Source organism: Priapulus caudatus, unplaced genomic scaffold (genome assembly GCF_000485595.1).
Source record: "Priapulus caudatus unplaced genomic scaffold, Priapulus_caudatus-5.0.1 Scaffold984, whole genome shotgun sequence".
In the NCBI taxonomy this organism is placed as follows: domain Eukaryota; kingdom Metazoa; phylum Priapulida; class Priapulimorpha; order Priapulimorphida; family Priapulidae; genus Priapulus; species Priapulus caudatus.
Window position 1 is genome coordinate 8,741 of NW_014578045.1, and position 17,325 is coordinate 26,065.

Here is a 17,325-nt window from a genome sequence, read left to right on the forward strand (position 1 = left end):
TATATATTATATATATGCTATAATATATATATAGTTACATTAAGAATTTGGTAGTAAATAGATTTCGTATTTATTTAGCACTATATTTTATTGAAACGCTTCAAGTGCCTGTGGATATGCACGTATCATATGACTGTACATTGAGATGTAACTGTAATTTGTGGACTGTAAACTGTGATATACGTAGGCTACGTGACTGTAGCCTGAGATGCACGTACGTCACTATAGACTGATATGCACGTATCATGTGACTGTAGATTGAGATGTGCGTATGTGACTGCAGATTGAGATGCGCGTATATGACTGTAGGTTGAGATGTGCGTATGCGACTGTAGGTTGAGATGTGCGTATGTGACTGTAGGTTGAGATGTGCGTATATGACTGTAGGTTGAGATGTACTTATGTGACTGTAGGTTGAGATGTGCGTATCATATGTGACTGCAAAATTAAGATGCGCGTATGTAACTGTAAATTGAGATGTGCGTATGTGACTGTACGTTGAGATGTGCGTATGTGACTGCAGATTGAGATGTGCGTATGTGACTCAGACTGTAGACCGACTGTAGACCTTAGACTGTAGACTGTAGACTGTAGATGACTGTAGACCGTACGTGACTAAACTGAGATGTACCTACATATGTACGTGTGACTGTAGACTGATATACGTATGTGGAAGTGATAACAATGAATGCACGTTTATTGGTTCTTATAATTAGCTCCTCACTTATTGGTTCTTATAATTAGCTCCTCACTTATTGGTTCTTATAATTAGCTCCTCACTAGGCCTAGGCTACTTCTTTCTTCGGTGTCCGACATTGGGTTCTGCGCGCGCACCAAAACTGTGTAGGCCTACGGTTCCGGTCTATTGTTTAGTCTCTCATTTGATAAAAGCACAAAAATAAGCACACACCCCCCTCTAAAAGAGGAAACAATCATCCCTGTTACCTGTAGAAAACGGGTTGCCAACATATTCTCCCATCTCTCAAAACTCTTTTCCTTCCCTGCAGCATTCATGCACCATGCCTCGACGTCGAAGGACCATCACAGGGACTAGGACCCCTTCACAACAAACAGCTAATCTGCAAGGCATACGTAGTCGGCAAGATCAAGAGACCCAGCCAGAAACTGAATGCAGGTTGCAAAAACGTGCTACATACATGACACGCTATCGTCTCGCAAAAACAGGAGATAGTAGCACACCACCACTAGCCCTCCAGCAAAATGGACCACCTAATGTCATTAGAGGACAAGCTGCAACACACATGGTGCAGTACCTGGCCCGACAATTCCCGCTCCAAGTCCACCCTTTCTCGATAGGAACAATGACAACACCATGTTCGTTTTGTAATGCACTTCTGTTCCCAAACGAGAACCACAATTGCTGCCACAAAGGCAAAGTTCAATTACCACCATCGCCACCTTATCCAACTGAACTCAAAGACCTGTTTACAACAAGTACTCCACAAGCGCGTAATTTCAGAGCCAACATCCGCAATTACAATAGCTCCATGGCGTTTGCATCCTTCGGTGCCAACATTGTGACCCCACCAGGCCGTGGCCCTTATGCCTTCAGACTTCATGGACAAGTGTACCACAGGTCTGGCTCACTTCACCCTCCACAAGGTACTACACCATCCTTCAGCCAACTCTACATTTTAGACGCGGGCCAAGCACTACAAGCCAGGATGCAACAACCTGCCAATCAACAATGTCTTCCTGATGTCATGTCGCTCCTGCAAAGAGTCCTCCAAGAAACCAATCCATATGCCGCCTCCTACAAACACATGCAAGAGGTCGAGGCAGAACAACTTCGCCTAGCAGATGAGAATGGTACACCACCCCCAGCTGTAACCATGCACATATTGAGAGGCGGTGACCAACGCCGCTATAATGATCCGAGACAAGATGAGATAGCAGTTGTCTTTTCATCACCAGATGGCGCACCTCCACATAATAGGGACATTGTTGTGCATCCCAAAGATCAACCACCCCAGCGAATTAGTCACCTGTCATCCAACATCGACCCCATGGTTTACACCATCTTCTATCCATTCGGAGAATTAGGTTGGCAGTACCACATGCAACATTTACCGGTATACAATATGCCACAGTCGACTGGCCAAACATTCAACTCCGTGCGGAGCACGGGTATTTGCTATTAATTATATAATACAATTAAATATACAATTATACAGATGTACACATTAATGGTAAAGATGTGAAATCCACAGGAATATGCGTTCATTGCTATGCCACGCTTGTTTCCTTTTGCGATTTATAGAAAAGGAAAATATTCCTGCGTTTTGGTTATTGGTTCTGTTTATATTAATGAGTATAGCTGCTAAAGTTAAAAACTCAGATGCAATCGTGTCGTGGCAGTACACTAATGAAAATGAGTTCATTGGACAAGTAACAGTTTAATTAAACGTAGCCTTAATCATTCTAAGGGGTTGTTATTTTTAGCACACTATAAAATACCCCAATGTGTAGCTAGTAGCTTTCTAAAATTTTACTATCCTGACCAGTTAAAGCGAGGATTTCTCATGATTTTACAAACCTTTTTCATATTTTCTCAACCGTTCTGATACTCACCGGTACTCCTTGCATGATACGTCCTGATTGCATATTTATTTCAAGGATTTATTGTCTACATAGCAAAACAGAACATATCAGATGGTAAATATCCGCTTATGTTTCGCGTCGTGCTTTAACGATTTAACATAATATCACTAGCGAACACGCAGAAAAACGATTGAAAGAACATGCAAACCCCAATTTAAATGACACAGGTTTATTTCAGCTACACTCGGGTTGGTATTGAACGGTCACGCTATCGTAGGCGCACACTATATATACGTTTCAGATCAATAAATTATAGCCTATATATAGTTTCATGACAATCACCTTATGCGTTACATGAGCTGCGTGTCTGAGCACTTCAACAGTATAATATAATGACGCGTCTTTCTCATTGTACTATTATGGCCCAATCACCAATTTTAGAAATTCGAGTAAAGGGAGTAATTCATTGTGTTGTTCTGGCATATACTTTATTCGTGCGTGATTTTAAGCCCCCAACTAATATTGACATTTAGACATTAAAATCCCGAGTTTGTTTCATGCTAGAGAGCTTGTCATACACACACGTTGGTAAAAACAGCAGATAGTTGCCCACTATCAGCTGTTTTAACTGAATATTCTCTAACGATTTATGGCGTTATATTCCTCACAGAATTATAATTCCTTACGGCATTTAGAAAGAAAACTGAGCACATATAATGGTTTATCTCTTAGCATTGCCTCCACTATTTTATTAACAATGCTAAAATTAATTTCTGAGTAGGCATAATACTACCAATTTAAGGGTAACTGAAGGATTTCTAATATTATCTAAACGAATTTCTATAGAATTGTCGACATTTGAGTAGGGTTATACGACTAAATCCCAAACACAGTAAATATAACCACATACATAATACCAGTATTCACTACACGTCAATTGCTATGTTAGGACTATATGACGATCGTGCGTTATAATAACACGCTTCCTAAGAATAGTGCGTTTTTACTGTCAATACATTTGTGACGCGCGACAAACAGTTGTGGCGTTTATATTTTGAGGCAGAGAGATTTGCTAAGCAGATGAGAGAGAGATGGCTGTCCGGACGACGGCACAGAGGAGCGGAGAGGAAGAGAGAACGAGAATGAGACCACGGAGAGGGAGAGATGAGACGGGCTGCTAGAGACGAGGATCGGAGAGGAGAGGGCCCCCAACAGGAGAGGAGAGAGAGATGGGAGAGAGAAGAGAGAGAGAGGAGAGGAGCAGAGAGCCGGAGTTCCACGAGACTGAGGAGAAGGTCAGACGAGAAAGAGGAGGAGAGGCCAGAGAGGAGAGGAGAGACAGGAAGAAGGCTCATCTGAAGCATCATCTTATCTTCAAATGTATGCCACTATGAAACCCAACATTGCAGGTTATCTGGCGGATGTTAATGAATTTTTTTGTGCGCAAAAAATTTGGCGTAAAAATTCATGAAAGTTTGACGCTTTTTATGGATAAGCAAACATGACAAGTTTTCCTATCATTCACCGGCAAATGACCTCAAGGGTAGAGGCAAAAGCCAAAAATAACAGCAGACACAACGATGCCATGTTTTGGGCAGGGTGCGTGTGTCCGCTTAGGCGTATGTGCTCATAATGCTATGAATGCGAGATGAGGTTGTCAACACACACACACACACCACGCACACACACACACACACACACACACACACACACACACACACACACACACACACACACACACACACACACACATATATATATATTTCGTAACATGCATACATACGAAGTAAATCGACTGCTAGGAACTTCACATTCGCCGATGCTTACAGCTACTGACACATAATGCGAATTCCTCTCAAATAGGAAATATATAAGCGAAACTAGCCGTCAACACAATCAACACGCACGAATTCGCTCGACATCTAGACGAGATATCGTCTAACTATTCCCTAGCCAGTTCGTGTGTCACTTCGCGTGCAAGCGCAGAGTAAGTCAAAGTCAGCTAGTCATCAGAGCGCGAAATGCATTCAGGAGAGTGTTTGAAAATTTAGGCGAAACCGAAAACGTAACGGCGCGCGTTGCCCCCATAAGGCTAAGCTAATTTTCTCTCTTTGTCTCACTCTCTCTCTCGCTATCTCTTTTAGTCTCTATTTGCCTCTCTCTCTATCTCGCGCTCTTGCTCACGCGCTCTTTCAATTTCGCTATCTCACTCTCTTTTTCTCTCTCTGTCCCTTCTCTCTTTCTCATCCCATCATTCCCTTCTATCTAACTTCCTTTCTTTCTTTTAGTTTCTTAATTTTTCTCTATTACGTTTCTGTCTTCTTTCTCGCAGACTCTCACTCTCTCCTCCCATTTCTTTCTGTTAATTCTCCCCATATCTTCTTTCTCTTTTTCTCTCACCTGAACTCTCTCTCGTTCCCCCATCCTCTCTCACTCCATGTTTATCGCTCACTCTTTCACTATATTTCTCAAGTATTATGCGCGTGTATCTAATCTCGTGTGGAAATCGCCTCATTTGCCGGAGCCATATGTCTCGCATTGTTATATCCTACCGATATTAATTGTCGTACGAAGTGTTTAAACACGCTAATCAACATTTTCGCCACAATCTTTAATAAGTATCGGTGACCGTTCCAACCATACACTGCTCCCACGAAACAACGCGCATGTGTAGGTGGGAGGCTGCAATATCTTGATTGCGGCAGTCTTCTAGACGTGACGTCATTTTCACGAAAAGAGGTTAGGTTGCGTAGGGTAGTGACGAGCGGCATTTCCTATATATATACATATTTGCGTGCGAGGGAAAAGTGTACGCGATACATTAGCTTGGAGGGGAACGAAGGCATCGGTACGCACGAACAGGAAAACTGCCAACTAAGGAAAACAGCCACCTCTTCTCCACACGGCAAGGTACGTTCAACTCGTTTTCGACAATTATTGGTAGCACTCCAAATGTGCGAAATACAAGAAGGTATAGATGTGTGTACGCGTGCGTGCGTGCGTACGCGCTCGCGTGTGTGTGAATGAGTAACAGTGTGTGTGTGTGTGTGTGTGTGTGTGTGTGTGCGCGCACGTGTGCGCGTGTGTGCACGTGCATGCGTGTGTATGTGTTTGTTAGTGAGTGCGCGCGCACGTGTGTGTTTGTTTTTGAGTGAGTGTGCGTGCCTGTGTGTGTCTGGGTGAGAGACAGAGAGAATTAGCAAGAGAGAGAGAGAGAGAGAGAGAGAGAGAGAGAGATGGAGAGAGAGAGAGAGAAAAAAAAAGAGAGAGAGTGAGAGAGAGAGAGAGCGAGAGAGCGAGAGAACGAGAAGTAGAGAGGAGAGAGGAGAGAGAGGGGAGAGGAGAGAGAGAGGAGGAGAGGAGAGGAGATGAGGAGGAGGAGAGAGAGAGAGGGATGTGGTGTGCGGCGCGCTTGTGGTCTGTGTGGTAAGTCAAACTGTATACAGGGAGAGAGAGAGAGAGAAAGAAGGACGAGAGAGAGAGAGAGGAGAGAGAGATGAGAGTGAGAGAGAGAGAGAGAGAGAGAGAGAGAGGAGGAGAGAGGGAAGAGAGAACGAGAGTAGAGAGAGAGAGAGAGAGAGAGAGAGAGAGAGAGCATGTGTGTGCGCGCGCTTGGGTGCGTCTGTGTGAGTAAGTAAAACGTATACAGGGAGAGAGAGAGAGAAAAGAGGGACAGAGAGAGATAGAGAGAGTGGAGAGAGAGAGAGAGAGAGAGGGAGAGAAAGCGAGAGAGAGAGAGTAGAGAGAGTGAGAGAGAGAGAGAGAGGGAGATAGGGAGGGAGGTAGTGAGAGAGAAAGAGAAAGAAATAAGGAAAACGGCATTGTGTCATTCTTTCACGTATTGCTATTCTACTAGTAATCTAAGATCTCGTGTTTCTTTTATTCTGATATTTTCTCGATTTATATTTTGGAATTTTATCTTTTATCTTCAATATTGTATAATCTCCCATTAGACCATATTACATTTCAATACGGTAGCATAATATACCTGATCGCTATAACGAAAACGGACGTGACATGAAGTAAACAATAATAAGTAACATGTGTGGGTATCCTACGCCCGTGGTTTCGTATTTGATTGTTTTCGTTTTGTTCCTATTATCATCGCATTATATATCCGCGTTAAGTAATAAATCCTCACGCCACAATTCTGATAATTATGCATAAAAAATAGTTCACACACATATATATATATATATATATAGATAGATATATCTATAGAGCCTACATATGCGTGTGCGAATGCGTATGCGTGCGTCCGTGATACGTCTATGTGTGCGCGTGTGCATGATGTGAGAGCGCGTGTGCGCGCATATGCATGTGAGCGCATGTGTTCGCGTGTGAGCGTATTTCTTTATGAAATCGCATGAGAAAGAGCACTTGCGTGCGTAATCGATCTAAAGTTATTTTGCGTGTATGCATGATATTTTCTCGATTTATATCCTACGATTTCTCAATATTGTATAATCTCTCATTAAACCTTAATATTATTACATATTAATGCGGTAGCAAATACGTGATCGCCATTACGAAAATGGACCTGAATATCTGACTCGAAATATTTTTCGAAGGCACAAGACGATTTCTCACTTATTCATTTATCACTGATGCACATACATTATTTACGCATCGCGCACGTTAGTGTATCTGTCCCATCTACGTCTGCGCGCGGCTATTATGGCGTGACGTGTCCACATCTGCTTTTCCATTACTCGTCCCGTTTCCTGAACCTCAGGAGAAAACTGGTATAACTGATGTTGCAGATAACCCTGGTAACTAACAGTACACAGTGTGTTGTATGTTTAGGCATTTGACAATACACTGTGTATTGTTAGCGAGCTTTCAACAATACACTGTGTATTGTTGAACATCTTCTAACAATACACTGTGTATTGTAGTAGGTACCTATGAGCTTTCAACAATACACTGTTTATTGTTGAACACCTTCTAACAATACACTGTGTATTGTAGTAGGTACCTATGAGCTTTCAACAATACACTGTTTATTGTTGAACACCTTCTAACAATACACTTTTTTTTAAATTTTTTTTTTAAATTAGTTTACTTTTTGATTTGTAAACTTGAAATTGTCATTTATTTAAATGAATTTATCGAAATTATTTGATTGATTTTATTGAATTTATTGAAAATGAAATTGAATTTAAATACACAGTTGTTAGGTACCTACTACAATACACAGTGTATGATTAGGTTAGAAGGTGTTCAACAATACACACTGTATTGTTGAAAGTGTATTGTTAGTTACCAGGATTATCTGCATGTTGAGTTAGCACGAGTTATACGACTAATGTTAAGCTCCACGTTGACCTCGTGATACACGCACTGGCCCACCGAATTATAACAGTATGCACGGCAGCTTCAATAAAAAAATTGATTGATTACGAACGTTAGGATACACTGCCATTTATGTGTCGATATGAAAAGTGAGAATATCGAGTTATACAATGATTTCTTAAGTGTGTGTTCTGCCTGCTCAGCATTATAAATATTTTCAGAAAATAAAATACATTATCATGGCTCATAAAATAGTGCTGTCCTCCTGCGTATACACAATGCTGGATGAAGCCGGCAGGAGATAATGCAACAAACCTCTACAGAGTAACTAAACGATCATAATAGGTTTTAGCAATTCCTATAGAGGTTAGACTCAACCATGATCGCTATACTGGTTTTGATATAACTGATTTTGATTGGTTTTGAATCGTGACGGTAAATTCTGTTCCTCAAGGTTGTTACGTAGGGGCAAGCTGTCCTGTACTATACGCTATGACGCTTAGGCACCAATGTCGCACAATAGACCACTGGGGTCTATATCCGCCTGTGCCACCGAGTCATCAAAGACGTTAAGAATCATTTTTCGAACGAATTATTTTCACTGTAGTATGGCGTACAGTGTGTCTAGTGTTTATAGACCAACGGAATATATTAAAGAATTATGTAAAATCTAAAAAAAATAGGAAGATATTATAGACACATCAAAGTTGACTTTAAAAAATGGGTAAACATGCATCCGTGCGTCGACAGGTGCTATTAACCATGGTATTTTCTTGACATTCTATTAATAATTTAGGCTAACAAGTAAAAATAATGCACATAAATAAACGGTGCAACTGCAAATTTAAGGTTCTGCGATAGAAAATTAGCCAGGGCATATAAAGTACTTCATCTAGACGTGGTTAGAAATGCAGTGTTTACTCACTAATCGACATAAAAAGTATTCGTGTATGCATCTATTCGGCCCACGCTGGTTATGTCTGTTTGAAATGCGCTTAGAGACGTGTCACTCATGGTTTATTACAAATATTTAATGACAGTTTATCCATTACACGCGTAGGCCTACCCAATGCGGTTTTTACACGAGCATGAATTGATACGTGTTGAATGCGCCCATGGAAGCTTTATTTTTATGTTACATTCGACATATACGAGGTACTCGTGAATGTTGAATTGTGATAAACTTGTAAATACAAAATTTGCATACAGCTGCATAGTGTCTCACAGAAGATGACGGAAATTCAAATATTCAGGAATATCATAATTAATCGCGGAAATAATGTAATTTAAGAACTAGTAGTCAGTAGCTAGTCACATCTTACTTATCATTATTGTAAAAGTACTTTAGTTAGTATTAATAGTACAGGAACCACGTTACAATGGCTTGGATGAAAAGGCGCGCAAAATATATTCGCAGTGGCTTGGTTCAACGATACTGCTACATATTTATGATTGGCGCGCTTTCTAATAGATGCAGATGTCGTTAGAGGATCACACATAGTCTGTTACATATACGAATTTACCACGACCTCTCATGTAAACTTAATAACACAGAGGACAGTTTACGCGCTAGATTACCTGCATGCTGATGTAAAAATACCTTGCGGGCCGACAGAGTGCATGGGCATACATATTTCCGCGCAACCAGCCAGGGGGTTGAGAATGACGTCTTTTGGATAAACGAAATGTGCCAAACTTTTACTCAAATTTTATTTATGCGTTTAAGCTTTTCCCGACGTTTATTGAATAAGGCCATGTTCCTTCGTTTCATGTAGTATTGTGCACATAGAAATTGAATATGTATGCTAAAACGCAGAAGTGTATTGGCGCGCAGCGTGGAGCCCCCGGGCTGGAGAAGTGGGGGAGTTGAGAGTGACGTACCAGAAGTCGTCTACGCAAGAACCCAAGCCGTTAATGTTAAGAAAGCAAATAACACTTTTAAATTCGGAATCGGCATTATTGTAAAAATGATGGAATTGCACGCAGTTTGTTTTTAAATAAACCTTTCTTGCAAATATCGAACAGACTCGTGAGCAAAGTACAGCACGAGTCAATTTATTTAAATATACACAGCTTTATATTTGTTCTGTTCATGTAGATAACGCGTATTTTTAATAGATTTTTAAATAATTAGATTTTTTAATAATCCTTATCACATTAGTATAGTCGGTATATAGTTATTTTTATTATATACATTACATATGGATAATTTTAATTAAAACATTATATATATAAATATATAACCATTCATAATCAATATAATATATAACATTATTACAAATAAATAAATAAATATATATATATATGAATATGGCGCCGCCGTTCGTTATAAATAATATAGGCCTAAATCATACCGATATATATATACATATGTATATCGGTATGATTGATATTATTTGCAACGAACGGTGGCGCCATATGATTGGGCATCGATACGCAAGCGCAACCGCTCATCGTTGTTTGTAGTTCTTCAATATGTATTTGGTCGACTGCAAATGAATAAACAATTAACTGCCTATGGATTTATGACATAATTAATGGCATGATACTGTTATACCGAATAATATAATAACGCTGAATGAAGAACTCACAAATCAACGTTGCACATGATCTAATCAGGGTTACATGAATAGATTTATGTACTTTTGATCTAATAATCTACGTAAACTATACATATGTATATATATATGTATATATATATATATATATGTATATATATATATATGTATATATATCATTATATATATAGTATATATATGTATAATTATAGTACATATATATATATACATGTATATTATTATATATATATATATATTATTAAGTATGTTGGTGTGTGTGTGTGGGTGTGGTGGTCGTGTGTGTGGTGTGTGTGTGTGGCCAGCCTGTGCGTGCTTTTCATTTTTTTTTTTTTTTTTTTGCGTTGTGTGTGTGTGTGTGTGTGTGGGTGCGTGACTAGCCATCATTCTATTGTTGATTTTAGCGCAATGGCCCATCGTTCCATCCTATCGTTCATCTGCGTGCTTGCAGTGTTCAGCATACTCTGGTCAGGGGTGAATGCCAACCGAGGCTCCTCCGATGCGGCAGATAGACAGGTAATCCACCGCGCACCACATTCACCCTATTACCTTACCCACACACACCCGCTGAGCGAGGATAGTCTTTCTATCCCGTTACGTTCGACGATTGTGAGCAGGCTAATGTCCAGCCACAAAGTGCCTGCGTGTACGATTTCACATAAGGACAATTACCGGTACCGGGATAAGTGTCCCAAGGTGAAATCATACACGCATGCACTTTGGACTGGACATTACTCTGTCAATGATAATCAAACCTAACAGGGAATATACCCTACTAGACCGAAATAGTGACGTGGCCATCATCAATCACGATATTATGTGTTTCCCGCGTTCCAACGCAAAGCGATATACATTGCGGAATATACGATAGTTGGGGGCCAAATCTAAAGAACAATGATCCGATATGTCGATATGCAAAGATGCTCGCAGGCACTCTACGTTTGGGCAGGATTATTAGTAGTGTTTTATAGCGTTACTTGTAATCGATATTAATGTTCTTTGAGAATTGCAATGTGATTGACCTTACACTGACAGTCGCAGAGCGTCGTCTATAGGATAACAGTACTGATTACCTACCTGACGCGAATCACAAAATCGATTTCCATTTAAGGAGGTGGCATCGCTCGCAGCAAAGATAATAAAGATTGCGGCCAGAGATGGTTTCCCAACCCAGAAACGCAATGCTGAGCTGATCAATTCGTTGCTCGGCCTTCCTGACATGCAGAGCATCGGCAGGAAGTGAAGAGAAGAAATAGCGCGTATGGTTATTTTTTAGCCTTGTAATTAATACAGTAGATGCCGGTTGCATTAATTATACTAGGTATATATTATAGCTGCATTACACGTGCCCACCTTTGCGACCAAGGCTAGTGTTACTATGTATTTAGGTTATACGTTTGATTATTGGGGTAGTTATGTGGCAGTACATTAGGTGTGTGCGTGCGGACGTACGTGCGTGTGCAGGGTGTTAGTTGTAGTTCTGACCTTATCTAATAACATCAGGGTGCAGCCTTAATCGGTAACGGTTAGATTTTGTATTAAAGGTTTTGCCCCTTGTTTGATACAGATTAATTAGTATAAATTTCTATGGTCTCGACAGTTTGTAATGGCTTGTTATCAGTCTATGCTTTACTTTATAGAACGTGGGTAGACACGCACCCAAAATGTGAGCAGTACTAGAAGGGCAGATGTAGACAGACGAAATGTACTGCGCATTAGGAACAGCTGACAACCAAAAACTAAAGTGGTTACCAGTAAGGAGTATGCAACAACCGGCGATTTTCTTTAAACCCTAAATAAGGTCTTACACTAAATAAATTTCAAGTTTGCCGGCATCCGCAAAGTAAGTTTAGTAAACTTACGCCAAAAATGTATTTAATATGATTACGCGATTATTTTTGTAAATATTACAATTTCGTTTTTAAATAAACTCAACTCCGGTACTCAGCTACCTGTCGGCTTAACGTAGTTATGACGAGATTCACGTGCATACATAATAAATATTATTTACTCTAGATTAAATGCGTCACACTGAATTCTTACAATGATGAATATACATTTATACACAGATGCAATTTATGCAGAAATTTATGCAAAAGATCAACTGCTCGGATAAGAAATGTGCGTCCCAGTAGGCCTAGGGCGCTTCAAGGTTACACTAGTTGCAGCACGTTTTGAGCAGCATATATCCCAAATTTAAACCGAAGAAAAGTAGATAATATTTATGATTAATTAGTCATAATATTTTTCAATTAAAAAAATAATATTGGTTTCTATTAGCATCTTGTTTCTGCATGCACCTAAACTGACATTGCACCAAGCCGTTGCAGCGGTTATCTGAACATGCGCGCGCGTGCGCCTTAACGACACAATGTATTATAGCCATTCGTTTTTTAGTAATCAAAATTGATAAATATTTTCTATTTTATGGGCGGTTCGAACTAAAAACAGTCATGAGAACAATGCTCGGATAAGCATTTTCGTTGACTTAGATTTACTATATTAATACGATCTTATGAGATGATGAGAAAAATGAGATAACTACAGCAACTATTATGATATTTACATGCATTTCTCCGTTTGATACTTTGTTGTTAATGAAGGTAGTTAACCGATCAGATACCAGGCTGTGTCTCTGTTACCTATGCCTACCTAGCTATGGCAATCAGTAATCATACTGTCTCATACCACTACATATAGATGCATCGAATTTTGTCTACTGGCGCCTAATAATTGATTGTCATCACAAACTACTGATTTTCCTCATAAATAAGAGGAATGCGTTTATTATCTGACCATTTTTCACCAAATTAAAAAAACACATTTCTGAACACCACAAAATAGAAATAAACGAATTTATAATTGAAAAATGCAGGTTACATTAATGACACATGGATTATACCAGGGACACACTGCTACAACAATATGCGATATATTCACAAGCTCCAGATTATAACTTACTACAGCTGGGAGATGGGAAAAATAATTAATGCTATTGCGAGTGTTTTAACTTTTCACATAAAATTAATAACGTAATAAAATAATATAACAATATACATAACGCAATAAAATAATATAACAATATACATAACGCAATAAAATAATATAACAATATACATAACGCAATAAACTTAACGCGTACACGCACGCATACACACGTACAGGCACGCACGCATACACACGTACGGGCACGCACGCATACACGTACAGACACGCACGCGTACACACGTACAGCCACGCACGCATACACACGTACACGCACGCACGCATATATATGCACGTACATGCACACACGCATAAACACGCGCTCGCACGCACGCATACACACACGCACGTGTAACGTTGAATTATGTTTGAGTTTGTATAAATGATGAAGTAAGCCAAACTTGTGTATTAAACTGAATAAACTTATATCTGGCGCGCAGTGTAGTCACATCTTGCACAGAGACAAAGAAACGCGCACACGCGCGTAAACGCGTGTCCTTACTCTCGCGACCACCACCGCTCCGACTCCTACATCTCTGTCCCCCAGCCTACCACACATCTGTCCCCTAGCCTACCACACATCTGTCCCCCACATATGTAACTAACCCACAGCTCTATGTCCCGTGAATCGTGTCCGTGAATCGTTAATCGTGAACCGTGAATCGTGTCGTGAACAGTGTCCGCTCGGACCCGTGAATCTGCCCAACCTAAAACACGCTTAACCAATTCCCTGTAACATCAATGCAGCCACACAAAATGCGTGACGCTGAGTCTAGATAGACTATTACTAAGACAACCCCTAGTCTAGCTCCGCTGCCTAATTCATGCAACATTTGTAAAACATGTTACATTATTGGATTCTTTCTTTATTCATACATATCAAACATAATTCAACGTTACACACGTCAACGCACGCACGCATACACACGTCCATACACGCACACACACGTACACGCACGCATACACGTACGTACGAACGCATACACACGTAGAGGCACGTACGAACGCATACACACGTACACGCACGCACGCACGCATAAACACGTACACGCACTCACGCACGCATACACACGTACACGCAGGCACGCATACACATGTACACGCAGGCACGCATACGCACGCACACGCACGCCCGCACACGCACGTACACGCAGGCACGCATACGCAGGTACACGCACGTACACATACGCACGTACACGCACGTACACATACGCACGTACACGCCTGCATACGCACGTACACGCACGCATACGCACGCACACGCGCGCATACGCACGTACACGCACGCATACGCACGCATACGCACGCATACGCATGTACACGCACGCATACGCACGTACAGTCGTACACGCACGCATACGCACGTACACACAAGTACACGCACGCACGCATAAACACGTACACTCACGTACGCACGCATAAACACGTACACGCACGTACGCACGCATACACATGTACACGCACTCACGCACGCATACACATGTACACACAGGCACGCATACGCACGTACACGCACGCCCGCATACGCACGTACACGCAGGCACGCATACGCACGTACACGCACGCCCGCACACGCACACGCACGTGCACGCACACATATGCACGTACACCCATGCATACGCACGTACACGCACGCATACGCACGTACACGCACGCATACGCACGTACACGCACGCATACTCACGTACACGCACGCATACGCACGTACACGCACGTACACGCACGTACGCGCCCGTACACGCACGCACACGCACGTACACGCATACGCACGTACAGGTACGCATACGCACGTACATGCACGCATACGCACGTACAGGCACGCATACGCACGTACACGTACGAATACACACGTACACGCTCGCACACATACACACGTACACGCACGCAGACGGCCATACTTACAGATAATAAGGAATACAGAGCAATGTCACCTCGACACAAAGCTAATGTAAGTTACACACGCCAGTGGGTAGATGGTTGTGTTAACATATCTACAGCTACTACATCGAATTTTCCTCAAAAATGGAGTAACACTATCATAATGCTTTATACAATGTCATATTTCTGCGGACATATCTACCGATAGCCAAACGACCGTAAAAGAGCGCCGGAGGCAGATCGAGAGCCATTGTTGCTAATGACTGCTGAGAATTGCACGATTTTCATCTATTAGAAGTATCCGAGAATTTTCGATAGCCACTAAAAATGCACGCGCCACGCCAAGTAGACTGAAACACTGATGAACAGCAAAAATCGATCGCAAACAAGACAGGAATAGATCACGCATGCTCTTACTTTGTTTAAAATTTTAAATGGAAAGACGAATGACGTGCATGACAGACTCAGTCTAGTTGTTAGCCATATATTGAGGAAGCATTGATCTCACTTCACGGCTCAAAGACAATGTTCTGCACTACAAGAAGTTGCATAATAGCAATAAAAAGTCCTAGACAACTAGCACCATTAAAGTAACATGCTATCATCATGTAAGGTAAAATGCGTTAAATTATGCTTACTATTACTGCACTCGATAGATCACCAGTAGAGAGGTACGTAGTTTAGCACTGACAGGATAGGATAGTGTAGGTGGCATACAACGGTAACTTTCCGCAAATTGTTGCGCTATCTCATCCCTGTACAAGTATTGATGCAGACTGCACAAACCGGTTTCAGAAACAGACACCAAGGCAACAGGGAGAATTCGGTTTGATAGTGATAGTCAGGGAACATTAATTAGAACTCGACTTGCTGAAAAGTTAGATTCGGAGACTGTCAAATCCATGACATTGTGTGTTTACACTCAGTTCGGCTAGACCTAAAAGTGTTGCTACAAAATAAGCTGAAATAGAAATCAAACTGAAAGATACGGCAGTACGTTTAGCATGAAAGTTAATGTGGTACCAGAAATGAGTGGAATTATACAGAGAGCACCCGTTCCAGGATATGTGGGAGAGAAAGTCTGACAAATTTGATGTAGCTGACTCGCTTCCTACTGTTCGTGAAAATTCTGTCCTAGATTGTCTAATGGGAAGTGATTACATTGAATTGTTCACAGACAGTATGGACGGGAAACAGATTGATCCTGGCTTATTTCTTGTGCATTCTCGTTTGGGCTGGATTATAATGGAACGATTTCCGAGTGATATCAATACACTTCCACCATTGTCAATGCTAACAAACACAACGGGCCCATTAGCGTCAGTCTTGAACTGCAATGAGATACTAGACATTGTGGATGAGAAAACTGCATTAGAAGATTTCTGGAAATTAGAGACTTTGGGTATAAAGAATGACACTGTGAAATCGGATGACGATAAAGCTATAAAGGGCTTTAACAATGCTGTTGTGTTTGATACTGAGGAGTCAAGATACCAGGTTACCTGGCCCTGGAAAGATGACCAACCTGACTTGCCAACAAATTACGAACTTGCAGCAGGCCGGTTGAGATCACTGGTTCACAGACTGCGTAAAATACAGAACATGACCAAGACATATGATGGTATCATACAAGATCAAGTAAACAAGGGAATCATAGAGGTGGTGTCTGATGAGAATGTCGCAGGCTCTCACATTGGAAGATTTACGTGGTTTGCTACTCAGATTTAGACTGCACCCCACAGCAGTAGCTGATATAGGAAAATAATTTCTTCTAGTTGGCCTTCAAGAGAAGGGCTGAGACGTGTTACGGTTCCTATGGTTGAAAGATCCACCTCGACCTGCAGTTGATGAGAATCTTTAAACAAACAGTTTCGAAAGAATCCCATTTGGTCTGGTATATAGTCCTTTTCTGCTTGGGGCTACGATAAACCATACTTTGGTTAAAGTGGGAACTGACACAGCGAATCAGACGAGAAGAAACATGTATGTGGATAACCTCATCACCAGAGTTAGCTCCCCTTTGAGCAGT

General features: G+C 41.2%; 1 protein-coding gene across 1 annotated transcript; it reads left to right on the plus strand.

The window, feature by feature from the left end:
- Window positions 1-1,322: 1,322 nt before the first annotated feature.
- LOC106814819 lies at window positions 1,323-2,162 on the plus strand. Its single transcript, XM_014819177.1, has one exon. It carries the CDS (start codon window positions 1,323-1,325, stop codon window positions 2,160-2,162), a length of 840 nt encoding a protein of 279 aa, XP_014674663.1.
- The last annotated feature ends 15,163 nt before the right edge of the window (window positions 2,163-17,325 follow it).

Excerpts from the sequence above, each read along its gene's own strand:
- LOC106814819 (XM_014819177.1), top strand. The coding sequence starts at position 1,323 with ATGACAACACCATGTTCGTTTTGTAATGCACTTCTGTTCCCAAACGAG.